The sequence below is a fragment of the Leiobunum rupestre genome, chromosome 5 (genome assembly GCF_980474605.1).
Source record: "Leiobunum rupestre chromosome 5, qqLeiRupe1.1.hap1, whole genome shotgun sequence".
NCBI classification, from domain to species: Eukaryota; Metazoa; Arthropoda; class Arachnida; order Opiliones; family Sclerosomatidae; genus Leiobunum; species Leiobunum rupestre.
In genome coordinates this window covers 40,320,890-40,341,413 of record NC_143388.1, presented here as the reverse complement: position 1 = coordinate 40,341,413, position 20,524 = coordinate 40,320,890, and the positions used below count along the sequence as shown (strand labels likewise).

The 20,524-nt window shown below is 37.2% G+C and overlaps 1 protein-coding gene and 1 long non-coding RNA gene across 3 annotated transcripts; both read right to left on the bottom strand.

The window, feature by feature from the left end:
- Positions 1-353: 353 nt before the first annotated feature.
- On the bottom strand, positions 354-20,208 carry LOC149944455 (solute carrier family 49 member A3-like). Of its 2 annotated transcripts, none has more exons than XM_090175367.1 (10): positions 20,095-20,208; positions 18,834-18,992; positions 8,693-8,894; positions 8,093-8,172; positions 3,306-3,443; positions 2,864-2,980; positions 1,937-2,089; positions 1,427-1,584; positions 674-813; positions 354-610 (listed from the first exon to the last, which is right to left on the bottom strand). In XM_090175367.1, exons 1-10 carry the CDS (start codon positions 20,203-20,205, stop codon positions 423-425), a joined length of 1,446 nt encoding a protein of 481 aa, XP_090031493.1. In that variant the 5' UTR covers positions 20,206-20,208; the 3' UTR covers positions 354-422. The 2 variants fall into 2 exon arrangements, with proteins under 2 accessions (XP_090031493.1, XP_090031494.1); XM_090175368.1 differs by lacking the exon at positions 20,095-20,208 and adding an exon at positions 19,064-19,133.
- LOC149944456 (uncharacterized) lies at positions 15,939-17,700 on the bottom strand. Its single transcript, XR_016480839.1, has 3 exons — positions 17,660-17,700; positions 16,686-16,782; positions 15,939-15,998 (listed from the first exon to the last, which is right to left on the bottom strand). It is a non-coding gene; the product is annotated as an uncharacterized LOC149944456 (long non-coding RNA).
- Positions 20,209-20,524: the final 316 nt, after the last annotated feature.

Below are 20,524 nucleotides of genomic sequence, written 5' to 3'. Positions count from 1 at the left end.
CTATTATGTTTCTTTCTCTATTTAAATGAAATGGTAAATGTAAATAACCATAATTTTATAATTTTCATCTGATTTTCCGACCACTCGCATTTTTTATCCCCATTTCCATAGAGAAACAAGAAAAATTAAATTGATAAATTGCAGCTCTTCAAAAGGATTAATACCAAAATATACATTTCTACTTGTGGCAGAAGTGGTGTATTGGTGCAACTAAAGTTACAGGCTCACAGATGTGTTGCTTACACATCTGAGAGCCTGTAACTCAGTCTTAAATGGGACTGACACAATGGTATCATCCATTAATACACATCCTATATTAAACATGTTTATTGGTAATGAATAAAATGTAAAGGTTTAAAATAAACATGAAAAATGTAAATAATTTATTATTTTATAATACAAAAGTAATTTAAGTAAAAAATTTACGAATATATTAGGGAAGCTTCCCATGCATTTTTTCTCCTCATTCCATCCAATTCATCTTGAGTATCTACTATCCTTCCTATAATTCGAGTCTGGTCTGCTTCAGCTCTTCTGAATTTAATACTGAATATAGTTTGAAACAACAGAGCTATGAAGATTGTAATTCCAACAATAACCAGCAATGGAACTAGAAAAGAAGTTCTTTAACTAAATCGTTTTAAAAACCCCCTCGGAAATGAATTTAACTTACTAGTGTCATTTTGAGGTTGTATTTCATGTGAACCGGAAAGCATTGAAAAATGTGTGCAGACCTCTCTCTTCATCTCAGATGCGTCCAAATTTTGACTTGCAAATTCACGTAGAAGCAAATATAATAATCCTTGAAGGTGCCTTAAAAGAAAATTCTGTTGTCTATGCTTTGTTTATCTTATCAGAATGATTTTAGATACATTTGTAGCACGTTTTTGAATGGAAAATATGGTTAGGCTCCATGTACTAGTCAAAACAGTATTTTTCTCTGCTTTAATGATAAAATATATCAATTCTTACTGAGTTCTAATGAAGAAAATCAGAATTAAGTAAACTGTTAAATTATGTAGGAAGATAAATGCTAATAAACAGTCCCAAGGTGTTACAAACAAATTGTTAGTGATGGTAGATAGAAGAAAATTTTCAATCTAAAAAAATTAAAGATTGTCAGACCCAAAATTTTGTGGCTATTTTATTTGGAAAAATAAACCATATTTTTCCTCCAAAATATATTTTTCCGCCAAGATGTTATTTCTTTAAATAAATGTGTATAAGCCTATGTGAAGAATTTTATCACAAAATTGACTAACACTCTTTTTATGGGTAAAGAAATCTGATGGTATAAATTAAATTTTGCTGTTGATGTAAAAATTGTTTATGTCAGTATTGAATCTTTACGCTAAAAAATATCAAATAGCTCTTTGGTGAAATAGTAATTCGCTATTTCATTCAAGAAAATGAAAAAAAGTCCTACCCGCTAATTATAATAAACCCTGTACTTGTTGCTTCGGGTATGAGACGAAAACAGTATTCGGCACACAACTCTAGTCCAACTGGAAAAGCAGCATAGCCAAAGAATCCTATAAGCCCAGATGATGCCAATATTGAGTATTTGAGATCAAAACGAGATGTCTGAAAAGTCATGGTAGAAATCTGTATTATCAAAGAAGAAATATCCTATCAAAGTGTTCTGTCAGCTACTTAAGAAGAGAAATAAGTGTTACCCTCAGTCAGGCTGTATTTTATTTTCACTAACATCCAGTGACAAGGAATGATGCAAAAGGGTATCTTAGTTGTTGCTTCCTTCACCTTAATATTAAGGTGAAGGAAGCAACAACTAAGATACCTGTCTTGACAGGCTTAGGAGGGGCGTGTATCTCCTTTTAAAGCTCATAATGTATGATTAAAATATCAAAAGATCTAGTATTTATATTTATAAACCCAAATGAGTTAATTTCAAATACAAAATTATAACAGTGCTTACCAATATGAAAGTGCATAATGATGCAACCATCAGAGGAATTAGAATCTTCATGGCAATATTTAATTTTAGATGCTTTCCGGCAAATAGGCTTGTTAATGCAGATCCAAGGAGACCACATCCAAGAAGAATCATGGAACAATAACCAGCAAAATCCTGGTAAAAGTCTTGTACTCAAATACCATTCTACCAAATGTGCTAAAGAAATTTTCAATGCTGTACCACAAGTACTTCCTAAATTATTAACACCTAAGTGTGATATCTTCAACATTTATACTTAATGATCTTGGTGTTTTCTATGTTAATGAATAAATATAATATAAACTATTTTCTGTTTGACCAAATTATCTTTTTAAATAGATAAAAATCTCTTCTCTCACAGTTTCATTTCCATCATAATGTATTTTTTACCATTATAAGATCTTCATGAGGTTTCTCATGTTCATAATTCTTAGAGAAATACCAAGTCTACTTCAAAATATTAGTTAACATTAATGAAGGGATGGAGTATCAGAAGTTTATAAATCTGATAGAAGTATGCATCTATGTCATTAAAATGAGAATGCATCTACTATCACCAGTTTTGTGTTGTAAATTTCCTGCCAAACAGCATATGTACACCTCATAATTTTCTAATGACGTAATCTGTAAAAATTACATTGTATAGGGATATTTTCTTTAATGTGATAACCATTTTTTTAAATTTAATAGTAGATAACAATGTATTTACTCCTGCACTTCTAAAATCAGAAAGAACATGTTAGCAAGATGAATACTTCTCTTTAAAAGAAAATATTATATACTTCTGGTAATATTAATGTATGTTTAACTTATTTTCGTTTAAATTGGAAAGATGTTTATTAGCTTCGTTAAACTACCGCTAATAGAAAAGGTCTTTAAAGATGCAATTAGATTTTAGGTAAATCTTACATTGTCAAACCCCCTGGCACAGAGTATCTCTTCCATATTGGCAATAAGGACATCTGAAATACCCAAAATGCTTCCAGTTACTAGCATCAGTACCATAAAATTCCAACTTGATATTAACTAAAAGTAAAATAATTTTTGTTAATAAGCTTTAAAATTTGTTATGTTGGTCCAAATTAACTCAATTTTTATTTGTGATAGAATAATTTTTTTTTATAAAAGTATTGAATTTTCATGATTAAGTCAGGTGGTTGTTATATTGAATGTACCAAAAGCACCTATTATAGGTTTTGTTACAGAAATTCTTACTGCAACTGAAAGTATTATCCCCAAAATGTGCTTTGTAGATTTTAGTGTAATTAGATTTTTGCATTAGAAAAATTTAAATAGTTATAACAAATGCTGGTTTACAACTAGTTGTTATAGATAAAGTTAAATATTTCACCTTGAGAATAACTGGTATGTATGGTAAGTCAATTGTTATGGCTGCACTTCCACTAGGAGGGGAAGGTGGTTTCGAATTTCTGACCCCAAATAAAGCGAAAATGACAGCCACAATACAAGGAACAGTCCAGATAATGTTCTATAAGGAAAATATTTATTTAACTTTTCATTAATGAATATAACTTGGGCACTTGGGAAAATATTTATTTAACTTTTCATTAATGAATATAACTTGGGCACTTGGGACAATCATTATCTAACATATATTGCCAGTTAATCAAAACCATCTTAATAATATACAGGGTGTTTCAAAAGGTTATGCCAAAATTTTAAGGAGTTGTAGGGGGTGAGTTGAGAAGTATTCCGCTTTTTTCCCCATTTTCGTATGATAAGTTAAAAGAGATTCAAAGTAGGCTGCAACAAGAACAAAACCCAGCAGCAGGGAAATACGATTTAGATAAAAAACAAATGAGTAAATAAGAAATGTGAAATGAGTTTAATTAAACAGAAGAACAAAGTAGGAAAATGTGTGTTTTGTACAAGTTACAATAAATATTCCAAGTTTCTTCCTTCAACTCTTACACAAAGACGACAGCGTTGAAGGAGGGAATCGCGTATATGTTGAAATACTCCCGGTGTATTCCGAATCTGTTTGGTAGCAGTTTGGAGTCTTGCCGGTAACCGCGTGAATGGTCGGTAATGGGAGTGAAAGATTATATTCGGTAATGGAATGGATTAAAAATATTTGGTCGGTAATCGGGGATGGATTTTTCACTTTCAAGTGACTCGAGAAAGCGGCTGACCGAGAAATTCGGGGTTAATACATTTCGAGCTCTAGCGAGAGTCTCAGTCTGCGACGCGCTTGATAGTCACCTACACCCACCGCCCGCCCCTTCATAACTTCGTCGTTCGTACGTTGTTTTTGTTTCACTGGGGAACTAGTTGCGTGTTGAAGAAAGGAAGGCGAATGCACGTCAAGGGAGGCGGGCGTTTCTAGTTTCTAGTCAGCGAGGGGATGTGTTGGCGTCCTTCAAATGTAAAATCGAGGTTTTACTTTAAGTTTCGTTTTGAAGGTTTTTCAATAGGCGGTATGGTATATACGTCATCGTCAGTAGTCTCACTTCGGTACTCGGGAGTCGGTACAATCTGAGTCATTTCGTGCTTTTGTTTTAATTGATTTACAAGTCGTAATAATACTATAAAACCACTCTTTTACTCTAGTTTCTTCCCTTACAAAATTTCGGTAATGGATAGGGAATGGGACTACTTTCTTAAACGGATACGGTTGGTAGCGAGAAATTACGGAACGGTAACGGATGGAAGAGGGATATTTTGAATGGGAATGTAAAACTCAACGAAAACTACGGGAATGGATCGTGAACGGGAAAACCTTCAACGGGAATGGTAATTTTTTTATAATGCAGTTCTCTAGCGTGTACCAGATCCTTCATCCATCCCCACAACAAAAGTGAAGCGGCGTTAGGTAGGGTGATCTCGAAGGCCATAAGTCTGGACCTCCTCTCCCTATCCATCTGCGTGCAAATCGCTGGTTCAATTCTTCTCGGACCGCCAAAGCATAGTGAGCAGAAGCCCCGTCGTGCTGCAACCACATTCCTCGCAGAGTCGCTAGTGGCACGTCGTCCAAAAGATTAGGCAAAACATCTTGCAGGAAAACCAGGTACGACGACCCAGTGAGTCGTTGCGGCAACATATAAGGGCCAACCAAGACGTCTCTAACTATTCCAGCCCACATTTTAACCGAGAATTGCTCATGAAAACCACGTGCAAACGTGGCATGCGGATTTTCGAGCGCCCACTCGTGCTGGTTGTGGGTGTTGAATGGGCCTTCCCTTCCGAAAGTAGCTTCGTCAGTGAAAAAGGAGCTTTTAGGAAACAAGACATATTGTTCTGAACGCTCCAAGAACCACCGTGCAAAGTCCACTCGCAATGGCCAATCCCCCGGATTTAACGGTTGTACTCTGTCTGTGAAAAGGGTACTGAAGATTATCGATCATGACCCGCCAAACGGACGAATGATTGGCTCCCATTTCGTGTCCCACAGCACGTGTGCTGGTTGAAGGGTTGTCGTTAAAAGCCTCCAGCACCTCTTCTTCCAACTGAACATTGCGGGCAACCCATGGTCGACCTACTTCGTTCCTGTTCTGTAAAACGAACAATACGTTTGTAACGAACCAGTCGCAGATAAGTTCAAGTAGAAAATTAAGTAACGTACCCAGAATGTGCCTGTCTTACGTAATTGACGATGGACATTGGTAAAAGTCCGTGAGACGGGGATGCGCCTGTTCGGGTTCCTTTCCTGGTAGAGACGTTGAGCAGCCAAAGCATTGCCATCCGCTAGTCCACCAAATGAAAATCCGCCAGTTCTTCCGAAGGGAACTCCATTGTTGCAGTTTGAGAAATCGCGGTCCATCACGACTTTAATACTGTTTAAGTTTACTTTTTTACGCTGATTACCTCGATTTGTTTACAAAGTCCTTTGTTTACCTATCACATGAACCCAAATCTTAATTTTTGCATTTGCTTGCTGCTTGGTTTTGTGCTTGTTGCAGCCTAATTCCAGGGGCTAGTAGGCCACACTTTGAAGCTCTCTGGTGCTCTTTTAACTCATCGTAGGAAAATGAGAAAAAAACATTCATACTTCTCAACTCACCCCTACAACTCCTTAAAATTTTTACATAACCTTTTGAAACACCCTGTATAATGACCAAATCAAACCAATTCTTGATGTTTCATTATATTTTATGCTAATGCAACAAAAAATGAAATTGGAAAAGTTGTAGAAAAAATAATCTGAGTCACAAAAAAGTGTAATAATTTTAATAAAAAAGGTACTCTAATGAAATCTTATACTATAATTTTTACTTCCATTCTCCTTTCAGTTGAACTAAACTACAGCGGCCTTATTGTTTTTAATTTTTTTGGCTTGCACCTCGTAGACCTTCTCATGTAGATAGCGTGGATATAATTTTTTTTTGCCACAAATGAAGATTTAATTTTTTAATTTAATTTAAAAGATTTTGGAAATTTTAGGTTTTTTACGTTTTTTGTTGTAATTCTTTAGTTGTGTGTTCGCTGACACCACAGTTTTCTTACTGTTTTGGTAGCCCACCAGTGGCGTAGAATCCTTGGGTCGGCCGACCGTCGATCGACTAGAAAATTTTACTCAATATAACCGACTCTTAAATGACTATTGGCCGAATCTGAAATGACTACGGGCCCACTTCAAGTAGACACATTTACGACTCCGAAACGACGATGGGCTGACGTCAAATTTAGCAGTATTTCCGACTCGAACCAAAGAAAATACTAATTTGATGCCCTAAAAGATATTTAGCTGTGATTGAATTGCTTATTTATGAATTTGTAAACATAAATCAACGATTTATGGTAATTCCATACTTTCTCTTGTTAATTTTATTATAAAGTATACTAAAGAATCGAAATCTTCATGAACAGTATATTTCCCTAACGAATGTGACCTACTTGAGTTAAGTGATTTTTAATAAAAGCAAACCTTTTCAGGCTGAATATATGATATTTTTCGAAAAAATAGAGTATAGAAAAGAAGTTATTTAAAAAATATTTAAATTTGTTTTATTAAATCGCCAATTTTCACAGTTCTGCGCGATTAATTGGCTAATAAACTGTTGCATATAAGTCTGCTATTAGTCGGGTTATAAATGTGTTATGTCTTTTTCAAGTCACGACCGCTATTACAATTGAAGGTCCGCGTTCGGACTCTAATTAATAGTTGCAATGATAAGATTTATTGGGTCGCTAATATGCCAAGGCTTGGGGCACTTTTTTTCAACTGTGCTGATGAAAATATTAGTCTACCGGTAAACACTTGGTTACAGAGATCGGCGGGCTCTGGGCTCTAAAGAGTCAGAGAGCTATTTTTGGGCACGAGTTAGACTCTTCGGGAATAAAGAGAAGAGCGCGAGCGCGAGCTCCACTCTTCCGGAGAAAAGAGCAGAGCACGAGTGCGAGCTCCACTCTTCGGGAAAAAAGAGAAGAGCGCAAGCGCGGGCTCCATCCTTTGGGAACGAGCTCAACCTCTAAGAATAAAATAGAAGAGCGCAAGCGCGAAATCAGCCTCTGAAAAAAAAGAGAAGACCACGAGCTTCAGCTTCTGAGATAAAAGAGAAGAGCTCGAGCGCGAGCTTAAGCGCCGCCCTTAGAGAGGAGAGCGAAATTTAAAACAATTGATTCCCGCCTTTCTTCACGAACCACTTCACGTGGTGCTTTTTCTAAATGTGAATTTCCCAGAATCTATCGGTCTCTGAGAGAGGGCGCTTCTCATTACGAGCAGACCGCGAGCTCTAGCTCTTCCTCTTAAAAGAGCACGAGCGCGGGCTCCCCCTCTTGTATTCAAAGAGAAGAGCGCGAGCGCGGGCTCCCCCTCTTGTATTAAAAGAGAAGAGCGCGAGTGTGGGCTCGCCCTCGTGTACTAAAAGAGAGGAGCGTGAGCGTGGGCTCGCCCTCTTGTACTAAAAGATAAGAGCCCGAGCACGGGCTCCCCCTCTTGTACTAAAAGAGAAGAGCCTGAGCGCGGGCTAGAACTACTCACTGTGAAAGAGAAGAGCGCGAGCTCGGAAATTAAGTTTTTGCTATCTTTGCATGGTTAACATAGCTTTATTTGTTAAGAACTAAGCAACCCATTTCTATAAATGTAGGATTCTCTTAATTTAAAGTACCAGAAGAAATGGTACAGAAACTCAAAATAATTATTTAATAGTTTAAAATATTTAGAATATTACAAATTACCATGCAGCTAATTCCACATGATGTTCCATCAGTAATTAATGGTGTAATTCCACTTCCTATTAATTGTCCTAACAGGCTGCCTAGAAATTCAAGAGTTTTCGAAAGATAAATTGACAACAGTACTATTGACTTCGCAGTCTACAAAGTCATAAACTAATATTTAAATCCTAAATTGTGGTCTCTTGCTAATTGCTTCTTAGTTGAAAAATAGTAAATTAAAAACTATAAGCTGTAATTACATTATGAGTCAATCGAACCATTGTACACATGTATGAGAAACTAAACAACTATTGAGGACAAGCTCTCTTTGTTGGTAGATTTATTACCATAGATCAAAATCGACAGTATCTTCAAAATCAAAGAGAAAGTAAATTTTCTGTTTTAGTTCAGTAATATATCATTATTTGACTGAATTACACATCATTTTTAGTTTTAAATGCATTTCAATTTTCAATATAGCTAGTCTTTTATAACAAATGTTTCTTCTCATAGGAATTAAGGGAGGATGGTTTAATTATTAGTGGTCAGTGAGATAACTTTTATACCAGCAGCCTTATGCAAGTACTAGTTCATGTTGTGATGACCACTCTTTTTGCTTACCCATAACACTGAAAGATGTTGCTGAGAGCCTTTGGTGCTCTGGAAACCATGTCTCCGCAACTTTTGTGGATATGCTTAGAAATAAAGGTTGAGCCAGAGCTGCAATGACTTGTCCAGATAGAGCCAATGTAAATGATTTAAAAAAACTGTCAGCTAGCCTTATTGCCGCTCCTGCACCATTAAAGAATGCTCCCAGTAAAATCTGAAATTAGAGATAATCTATTGTTTTACTTCAAATAGCCTAATTTTCACCAGTTTATGCAACAGTAATTCTAACGAATAACAAACTAAGCCTAAATTTGAATTTTTTCCTAAAAAAATTATTATGTTGAATCACTTTTATTTGAATTAATATCGTTTTTCATTAGAGTGCTCACGAGCGCTCTAGATTGCTCTGATAAACATTTTATGTTCCATTTGCGTGCTCGAATCTGCTCCGACCAAGTTTCGCGTGTTCCTTTTCCCGCTCTCGGGTGCTCCGAGATCGCCCCAAACCGATCTGCCGATTTCAACGGATCGAGATCGGAGCAAATTTTTGCGTGTTCCTTTTAGATTTTATGGCAAAATGGCAGACCAAGACGCGAAAATTAAAATTAATAACAGACGAAAAACATCCAAGTACGGGAATATGTTAATGGGATGTTCCATTTGCGGTTTTACTTTAGTCGATTGGGGCGAGATCTATGACGTCAGAGACAGATTCGAAGCGAATGTCGAGCAATCAAATGGAAAACTCTTATAAGAATATGTCAGAACTTGGCGCAAAGGTCAGGGGTGGCGTTATGGGTAGGCGAGACAGGCAATAGCCTACGTTTAATTCAATTAGGGGCCCCTAAAATTTTGCAAAATTTAATTTTTGAGTCAATTTCTAGGGGGCCCCGCAATTGAGAAAATTGTCCTGGTGCTGCCCCTGGCCAAGGCAAGCAACATGACTAGTGATTTTTTTCAAGAACTATGTTTTCTAGAAAGTTGAATTTGTACTGTACATTATAAGTGTCGGGGAATACTTTCTACCAAAATTACATCTAAATCGAAAAATAGTTTCACGTTTTTTGAAAATTTAAATTTTAACCGCTAGGTGCTATAAGAAAATTGTCAAGGAGAAAATTGTAGAGCGTCACCGAAAACGTACAAATAGCGTTGGCGCGAAAAAAATAGAAGTCTTTTTCACTGACAAAATACGACTTGAAAAAGTGACAAGTTGGGCAAGCTAAAATAATTTTTTTTTTTATTCCATTGGGAGAGTAGTGTAACGTTATGAAAGTCAAAAATTTGTTAATCTGGTGTTTTACGTAATAAACACCGCTTAATACATTTATTCGATACTTAAATAGTGGTTCGATAGCAAGTATATAAATAATTTGTTTAATAATTGTTAAATATATAAAGAGATGACAGTCACAAAAAATTAACACAACACATATAGTAGTTACGTCACGCTTGAAACCTATCAGTAGCATTATTTAAAATGGCATGTTTAAATCATCGGAAAAATATAACGGGTGACGTTAGCGAAATACATGCCGCCGAGTGAATATATCAACACTTCAACTAGAAGATTTTAATTGCTTTCTGTTAACCTGAGTGAGATAAAATGAGAGGTGTCATATTTTTGGAGGCGGGATGCTAAATAAAGGGGGCACAGTTCAGTTTCCTCTTTTTAAAATACTACTTTACATGTAGTATTTTTTGAGACGGCTCAGAGTCGAAATGGACTTATTACAGTACATCAGCCGACCACGAAGTGGGTAATCGTTTTCGACTCAGAGTCGAGTAGGCCTCTTAACTGACTCGCATCTGACCACGAAATGGACGGTCATTTTTCAATTGGCTAACAGTGTGTCAGAATTTATAGGTTTAGTTAGAAGAGACCACCTATGGACTGTGAGAAGGATGATAAAATACGCGAAAAAGTAGATTAGTCCATAATTAAAAGGGATAATATATCTAAATCCTAAACAAATTTGAAGAAATTAAAAAACTTACTAATAACTCGTACCGATAGGTCTTCGAGCGAATCTCGGATCAAATAGATCTTCGAGTAATAAACTACATAAAAACTAAATAAAATAAAATAGCCAGAAATTCCAACGGTAGACCGGTTTCGTTCTATTTGGAACTCATCAGTACCGTGCGGGAAATCTGGCTGGCGACTGTTATATCGAAAAGAGAAACTAAGCCTAAACATTAAAAATTTCAAAACGCGTTGCATAGCAACGGAAAGCCGAAAAGGGGGGAGTGTGGTGGAGAATAGTATATACGATAAGTTTAGTTAGAAGAGACCACCTATGGACTGTGAGAAGGATGATAAAATACGCGAAAAAGTAGATTAGTCCATAATTAAAAGGGATAATATATCTAAATCCTAAACAAATTGGAAGAAATTAAAATACTTACTAATAACTCGTACCGATAGATCTTCGAGCGAATCTCGGATCAAATAGATCTTCGAGTAATAAACTACATAAAAACTAAATAAAATAAAATAGCCAGAAATTCCAACGATAGACCGGTTTCGTTCTATTTGGAACTCATCAGTACTTTTTCGCGTATTTTATCAGAATTTATAGCCCGGTGTACCTAGTAACAAAGACCATACCACCGGATGCCTATCATCATAGCGCCCTACGCCAGCGTCCACCTAGCCCGGACAGGTGACAAATCCAGCATGGGTAGCAGAGCCCTACTACTGATGGTCGCACCTTTGACGCAAGCCACTCAACCCAACAGAAGGTGCAGCAATGGGTGGACCAATCCCCACTTCGCACACAGCAGTGGGATTAAGAATGGATGCTTTAGCAACTCCAGCCGACACCCCGCCTATGGAGGCAGGGAGTCAAGCCCTTTGGAGAGAGCTCCTAAAGGGGAACGACGAGCACACAGCAGCCCAAGTAACCCGGCACAGCTGGCACCGGAGATCCCGGTGGACCCCAAAAGGCCGGGAAACAGGACCGCCATGCCCGCATATGGAGGCTCGCCGCCCCACAGCAGGCTACCCAATCCGCCGAGGCGACCAGTTTGCCTGGACCCTCTCCGTTAGCCTGAACCGAAGCTCAGTATCCAGCCCAAACCTGACCGAAGTCGGAGGTGGAGATAGGGCCATTTGATCAGAGCTAACACCTCCCAGTGCGCTACCGCCCTTATGGGTTACAAGAGCTGGACCCCGACTCCCCGGTAAAGCCACCAGTTATTGCACACTCTAACCCATTTAGGGCCTCAATTGGCTAACAGTCGATTTGTTTGTTTCGTTATTATACAATGGACAGTCAGTGGCTCGGACATCAAATCCAATGGCCCTACTTATGAGAATCGCACGCCAGCCGACCAATATTTTTGCCGTCGCGTCAGCTTGACTGTAATTTCCTACTGGGGATGTTACTCATTTGAAATATGTAACTTCAAAATATGGAAGAAGAAACTAGTGCGGGCAGGCTCGACAAGAGAGAGCAGAAGCCGGTACAAATTACCGGGGCCTGTGCAGCCTTGGGGGCTCGATTTGGAACAAATGACGTATACTTCACCCTTAAAATGTATAGTTATCTCCAATAGTTACAGCTCTATGTAGGCCCCAAATTATTTTTTGGAGCCTGGGCCCGTGCAGCCTCGGGGGCCCGATTCGGAACAAATGAGGTATATTTATACCCTAAAATGTATAGTTATCTCCATTAGTTACGGTTTTTTAGGGAAATTAATATTTTCCCGGGTACGCTCTCGGCGGCCCTGAGTGCAGGGTGAAATATATTTTATGGTGACTTCCAGAAACTTACATCGGAAAAATATGGCTATAAATAAATACCCTTCCCAAGTTTAATTTCTACATTTCATTATGTCCCAGTTATGCATAATGTAAGTGTTACGGGGTGTCGCGTACACATCCGCGATTCTTTTTCGATTGCCTCAACCTTTTTTAAAGGCTTCCATCTTATGTGTCCCAGTTACAGCTTGATTTATACATATTTATCCTCTTTATTTTGTAGTTCATTTTTATTTCAATTACTAATCGGTTGAAAAACGGCATTCTTTTTAAATAAAGATACCCCTAATAATAATTATATTTGAATATTACTTAATAGTCTTTACTTCTGCTATATCTCTAAGTTCATTACATATGGTGATCAACTTGGTTTTTGGTGGGGCTTGGTGTACAATTCCATTATAAAGGTGGTTCGTAAAACATAGTTGTAATTGATAATTAAATGGACGCTTCAATAAAAGAATCTCGGTTTTTACTCCCCTCTCCAAATTCATCTGGGAAGGCACTATTTCCGGTCGGTCGGTTAAACGGTTAAAATGGCTAGCCGAAAAGTCATCTTTAAGCCAATGGAGACGCGTTTTTGCCCTCATGAGATTTTTACGTCAGATAAGAAACGCGTCGGCTCACGTGTATAAGGAACATACTAATGTTAATATTCGATAATATATTTTAAGGTAAAATATGTAATGTTACTAAGACTAAGTATAAGAAGATAATATTATTATTATTATCATCATCCTCTTATGGTATAAATAATTAAAATTATATGTAATATTTTTATAAAACCCGGCAATTTTTAAGCTTCTCATGTAGGCAGAGTTTATTCATTTCGTATAAAATTATCTTTTGGATTCGGAAAAAGACGAAAACTCATTCCTTTAGAACTAAACATATTACTTTTGCAGTACGGTATGCAACAAGTGTTTCCTTTTAACCAGGTAACTTTTTTGGCATGTTAAGGCTTAGCAAAAAACCGATGTTAAATTCGAGAAAGTTTCCAGCTTTCTAATATTTCAACAAGCACTATATAAATAATAACTTATGAGTCCTGGCTGTCGGAAATATTACTTCATGGCAATTTCTGGGAAGATGTTTTATTTAAGCGCCTATTTCCCAATTTAGGAATTATTTCTTGGAAAGTCGTAACCAGAAGGCGCTTTTTTATATTTTTTTAAAATATGTAAGAGATAAGGGAGTGTGTATACCGATAGGGGCCCCTGCGGGCGGGGGAAACGGGGGTGAAACGGGCCCCTGTGGGGGTAAGCATTCCCCCCCATTTTGCGTACATTTTCGGCAGGTCAAAAGGTTAGCTGATTTATGAGGTCAATAGGTTAGATGATTTACGATGTTATAACCCATAAAACCTAACCCCCCCATTTTAGGTCAATAGGTTAGATGATGTCGCTATGGCGGTGTGGACTGACACGATGTTATGCAAACAGCCGTTAAATAGTTTCCGTCAAAACCCATCCGTCATAGTGAATGTCGGGCCTAGGGCACCATTCGAGTTGGTAATAAATAGGGTTTTCGCCGACAAACACTTTCAAACACTTTCGGGCCCCTAAGGGTTGTAAAAGGGTAGCGTAAAATAGCGGGCGGTCATCGGTAAAAGTGTTTTGGAAAAAAAGAGCAGAGTGTATACAAATTATAAGGTTTTATTTATACATTCAAAGTTACAGTACATTAAGCGGATGAAAAAAAACGCTTAAAGATAAAACAATTTAGTTTTAATATATTTATGGTTTGTAGATACCATAGTGAACAAATTGTAAAAGTTAAATACACAAAACATATTTTGGTTGGCCACTGTTTCTTTAAAATCTTCAATAATTTGAAATGCGGTTACGTAATTGGACGCATAGCGTACAACGGTATCATACCTTTCATGTTCATCCGATAGAAATAAATTGTTGGGCGCGCATGGTTCTTTATACAATATTTCGTAAATTTTACGATAATTATCGGTTATAACGTAACCCATTAATTCAAAGAGTTTTTGGTTCACTTTAAGGAGTTGAATGTGCGAATTAATGAAATATTTGAGTCTGTCCAATTCTCGAGTTTCAGGCGCTTTGATTACGACCGACGCTTCGGATATCGTACTTTGCAAGGTTAATTCTTTTTGGTCAGACATGGCGGCGGTCACTAGCGCATCAGATAGCGGGAACGGTGATCGAAAGGGGAGCCTTTGTGGATCATTTATTTGTTCCCAGTGCCCGTATAAATCATCCCAGGCGCGCGAAGACATCTCAAAGACCTGGTGTGAGACTTTATTGAATAGAGCTACAGATATATCGAGCTCAGACGTAAACCCCGTAGTAACGAAAAGCTCGGATGAAAGTTAATACCGAGGGTTAATTTTCCGCTGAGTCGAGTCAAATTTAGACATTTTAGTGGACCCAGGAACGTTATCTACACAGCTTCGTTTAGAGATGATGCTCGAGAAACGGTTTGTAGTGTACTGCCGATGGATGACGGGGATGAATCCCTTATATATAGCGATAATAATTTGATGACGTAATCAGGATGACGTAATGGGTTGACTCAATGACTCACGCGATTAGTCAAATCTTGCGATGTTATGTGTATAGCGACGCCCATATTGGTAAACCAAAGAGATATAAATTCTACAAGTCCCGGTAAAGGGTAGACAATAGGTCAAATGATTTATCGATAGTTGGAGGATCTCCCCTTTAGCGTCCCTATTAGGTAGGGGTGGTGGAATCATCATACCTATAGGTCAATGGGTCCCTCATTATTTCTCAACCACTTGTCAAATGTAAGGAAAGTTGGCTTTAAATATAGTGGAAAATTATCTTTGTTATTCTATGTTCACCCTTTGAGAATGGTAGCAGGTGAAAAAATTATTAGCCCACCTAATACTGTAATATATGTAAAATTTTCACTAAAAAGCACCATTATTAAACCCAAAAAATATTTAGCTATTTTATTATTACCCTACAAAGCTAGTCAGACTTAGGGAAGCTTGTTTTAAGATATGTTTAAAATTAACTTGATAAAAACAATGCTTGAGCTTTTAAATGATACAGGGTGGATACCCAAAATTTAAGAAAAGCTTGCTAAATGAAATTTTTGCACTTCCTAACCTATTCAAGAGGTGAACACCGACTTAAAAAGATAATTTTCAACTATATTGAAGGCAACTTCACTTAATTATCGCCCTGAAAACACTGAAGTTTCCTTCAATCCAATAACTTTAGCATATACAAATTTTTCACTCGAATCATCACATTAACTGAACCCAGAAATATTTATCGCGACAGATATTGCATTAACTAGTGGTAAATACACGCTTGGTTATAAATTCATATATAATTCTTATAATAGTTTCTAGTGAAGGCTACCCGTAATTAAGAATTAACATTACAACTAAATAATTATATATAAAAATAATGTGATTTCTAAGGTAGCTTTAAAAAAATAACCTAAAACAATCTTACTTTTGATAAATGACTCTTTAATATCAAAAATCGTCTGTCATACTCGGAAACAATTAATTGATCACTGATGTCGTTTCTAATATTTCTTCAGCTTTTAAAGAAAAAAAAGAGTTACTCGAGAATGGTAAAATAGTCTATATTTAAATTTAAAGTGATTCTTATTTTGGATTCCACTTTCACAATGGGAAAAGTGTCTTTCTCAAATGTTGTAATTGTACTATTGTTAGAACTATTTTAATCCATAAGATAGAATCGTTCAGTACTTTGCGGATATAAAAAGAGGGACTCGTTCAAATGGAAATATTTTTAAACTTCATTTTAATATCATTAGCGTGTGAGTGGTCCATGTACCCAAAATTGAACCGCAAGTTCAGATATGCAAATACATAGAAAATACTATAAAAGCATCTTAACTCTACTTTTAATACTTCAAAAAAAATTCCGATATTAAAATATTTCAAAATACTCAATTAATGTACTAAGTTACGTTTAAAAAGAACCTATCTTAAACATGAATTCCTCCAATTGTTAAACATAGATTCCAGATTAGATGGTGTATGTATGATGGGTAAGACTTGTCAGAAAGATGAATTTTTATTTTAATAAGTTAAAATACATTTCGACTATACAAATATAGTTTTCGCACTTTAAATTTAAATATAGACTATTTTACCATTCTCGAGTATCTTGCACATTGAAATTGTTACGCATACGTGGTTACCATTTAATATTGGAATAGATCACCAAGCTAAAAATATAAAAATTTATAAAAACTTACATGGCTACGTCCTCATCCGAGAACAGCGGAGATGGATTTTACATTTTTGGTGGGAACAATCGTTTGTTATAACCATTTTAGCGCGAAGAATCCACACCTGATGTAAAACGACACTTTTAGCTAGCGAGAGGGGACACCCGCTGTGTCTATTTTACGCGCTGGGGGTAAGGGCCATTCTCTAGCTACCCTTTACCCCTTAGGGCCGATATTCCGTAAGACGGATAGCTTTGCGCATCGTGAAAGTGTTTGAAAATAATGTTACACGGGTAAAGTGTTTGTCGGCGAAAACACAAAAGGCTCGACCCATTGAACTATTTGGATTTATTACATAACACCACTCGCACGTGGAGAAAAGTGTTTGACAGATGCCGTAGGGGGGACATTCCCTAAGACGGATAGGTTTTTGACAAGTGGTTGAGAAATAATGAGGGACCCATTGACCTATAGGTAAGTAGGCCAATTACTCGGGTTTATAGCTACTGGCTGTTTGCATAACATCATGTCAGATGATTCCACCACCCCTACCTAATAGGGACGCTAAAGGGGAGATCCTCCAACTATCGATAAATCATTTTACCTATTGTCTACCCTTTACCGGGACTTGTAGAATTTCTATCTCTTTGGTTTACCAATATGGGCGTCGCTATACACATAACATCGCAAAATTTGACTAATCGCGTGAGTCATTGAGTCAACCCATTACGTCATCCTGATTACGTCATCAAATTATTATCGCTATATATAAGGGATTCATCCCCGTCATCCATCGGCAGTACACTACAAACCGTTTCTCGAGCATCATGTCTAAACGAAGCTGTGTAGATAACGTTCCTGGGTCCACTAAAATGTCTAAATTTGACCCGACTCAGCGGAAAATTAACCCTCGGTATTCACTTTCATCCGAGCTTTTCGTTACTACGGGGTTTACGTCTGAGCTCGATATATCTGTAGCTCTATGCAATAAAGTCTCACACCAGGTCTTTGAGATGTCTTCGCGCGCCTGGGATGATTTATACGGGCACTGGGAACAAATAAATGATCCACAAAGGCTCCCCTTTCGATCACCGTTCCCGCTATCTGATGCGCTAGTGACCACCGCCATGTCTGACCAAAAAGAATTAACCTTGCAAAGTACGATATCCGAAGCGTCGGTCGTAATCAAAGCGCCTGAAACTCGAGAATTGGACAGACTCAAATATTTCATTAATTCGCACATTCAACTCCTTAAAGTGAACCAAAAACTCTTTGAATTAATGGGTTACGTTATAACCGATAATTATCGTAAAATTTACGAAATATTGTATAAAGAACCATGCGCGCCCAACAATTTATTTCTATCGGATGAACATGAAAGGTATGATACCGTTGTACGCTATGCGTCCAATTACGTAACCGCATTTCAAATTATTGAAGATTTTAAAGAAACAGTGGCCAACCAAAATATGTTTTGTGTATTTAACTTTTACAATTTGTTCACTATGGTATCTACAAACCATAAATATATTAAAACTAAATTGTTTTATCTTTAAGCGTTTTTTTTCATCCGCTTAATGTACTGTAACTTTGAATGTATAAATAAAACCTTATAATTTGTATACACTCTGCTCTTTTTTTCCAAAATACTTTTACCGATGACCGCCCGCTATTTTACGCTACCCTTTTACAACCCTTAGGGGCCCGAAAGTGTTTGAAAGTGTTTGTCGGCGAAAACCCTATTTATTACCAACTCGAATGGTGCCCTAGGCCCGACATTCACTATGACGGATGGGTTTTGACGGAAACTATTTAACGGCTGTTTGCATAACATCGTGTCAGTCCACACCGCCATAGCGACATCATCTAACCTATTGACCTAAAATGGGGGGTTAGGTTTTATGGGTTATAACATCGTAAATCATCTTACCTATTGACCTCGTAAATCAGCTAACCTTTTGACCTGCCGAAAATGTACGCAAAATGGGGGGAATGCTTACCCCCACATTGGCCCGTTTCACCCCCGTTTCCCCCGCCTGCAGGGGCCCCTATCGGTATACACTCCCTTATCTCTTATGTAGTAACACATTTGCATGTTATGTTACTAATAATATAATGATAACACGTATATCCGAAACCAGAAACTTCAAAGATAAATTAAGTATTTTAGCTTACCGAAAACCGCAGTCCATATTTATCAGCTAATCTGACTGATACCAATCCTGAAACGACCGTTGATATGGGAAAGACCAAAGAAAACCAGTTTATTTGTTTCTCAGAAACGTTGTAATATTTCGAAGATTTATTTGCTATCGGTGCGTAAGATAACCACAACTGAAATCAAATAAAATAAATAAATAAATAAATTTCAAGCCCTACCCGCTTGCCGAAACCTAAACAATTACTTCCATTCTCATCAGAAATCAGGCGACTTTCGATCTTCAGTCTAACGTTCTCCCAACTGAGCTATTTCGGCCCTGTTGTACATTTTATTATAGTACGAGTTTCAAACGAGGCTGCCAGATATTTTTGTCGTCCCCTCAATTTTAGCCCCTTTACCGATACGAATCCGGAACTAGATTTTTTGACACGTCGCCATCTCGCGGCGAATTTAATATTTTCTCAACGGTTTGTTGTAATGTAACAAGCTTCCTGGTTAATTGTGGGAAATAAATACTATAAGCGACCTTTTTGATATTGTACTTTTTAAGCCATTTATGTATATAACCAATTTATCGTTTAATTATTTATAGGCTTTCAAACTTGATACAAGTTTTAAATAGATAGGCCTACAAAAATCATAGTTTCATCACTCATGCTTATTTTCAAGTTTTGGTTCTGGAATACCTAAAGTTTCGTACGTATAGACCGAAAACATTGCCTAAGGTTTATTAAATTTCTTAACGAAAATGCGATCTGAAATGTACAATTAATGATATAAATAATAGCAGCCTAAAACGAAATCGCGTGTATCGGTAAAATCGAGACTTCCGGACGTTGTACCCCAGAGAACTATCAATGTAAGGTTATGAAATCCATTGTTGTACCCACCGCTTTTCGGATACCGTGACAAATGATCCCCACTCTTCAACCCGGCTGCCTAAACCCGAGATCGAACCAGGGACCTTCCGATCTTCAGTCCTTGGCGAATTACTGACTCGTCCATGTTCAGTCTAACGTTCTCCCAAATAAGCTACTTCGGCCCTGCTGTACACACCGCTTTTCGGATACTCTAACGAATTATTCTCCATCCTGTCTAATCGGATTCACTTACATTTATATCTTCCTTGTAATTGCCTCAATGGCACCATAGGATATATTTTGATGATAAGGGGGACGAGCTTTTGAATTGTAATACCTTCTGTACCTTTCGAAAAAGAGTCTAGCTTTTTCGGTACACGATTAATGACCTTACCTGAAATCTGAAAAAACTTACTATTGAATTGGTGACGTTGAGTAAAGAAACACACAGGATGACAAGCCAGCGTCGCTTGTACAGCACGTATCCGAGATCTTGAGTTTGCTGGGATTCGCCCACACTCTCCATGTGGATAGAGTCACTGTGGAGTACTAAAAATTGGATATAGAATATTCGGTATCGTTAAAAATATTAATAATATAAAACGGCCAAAACATCATTGTTTAACGAAAACGCAAAAATGGAAATCTCCGCGATTAGGGGGAGTGTAGATAAGCGCAAAGTATTTCGAAACTCCATATCTTCGCCATCTCTCACAATCAAACATGACTAGTTATCTTGCCGTGTTACCTATTGGAGACGAATTTATCGCAACACGCGGGGAACAATGTAAGAATCGGAACTTGGTTACGTAATTTACATTTTTATTCACAGTATATTTTGGAGA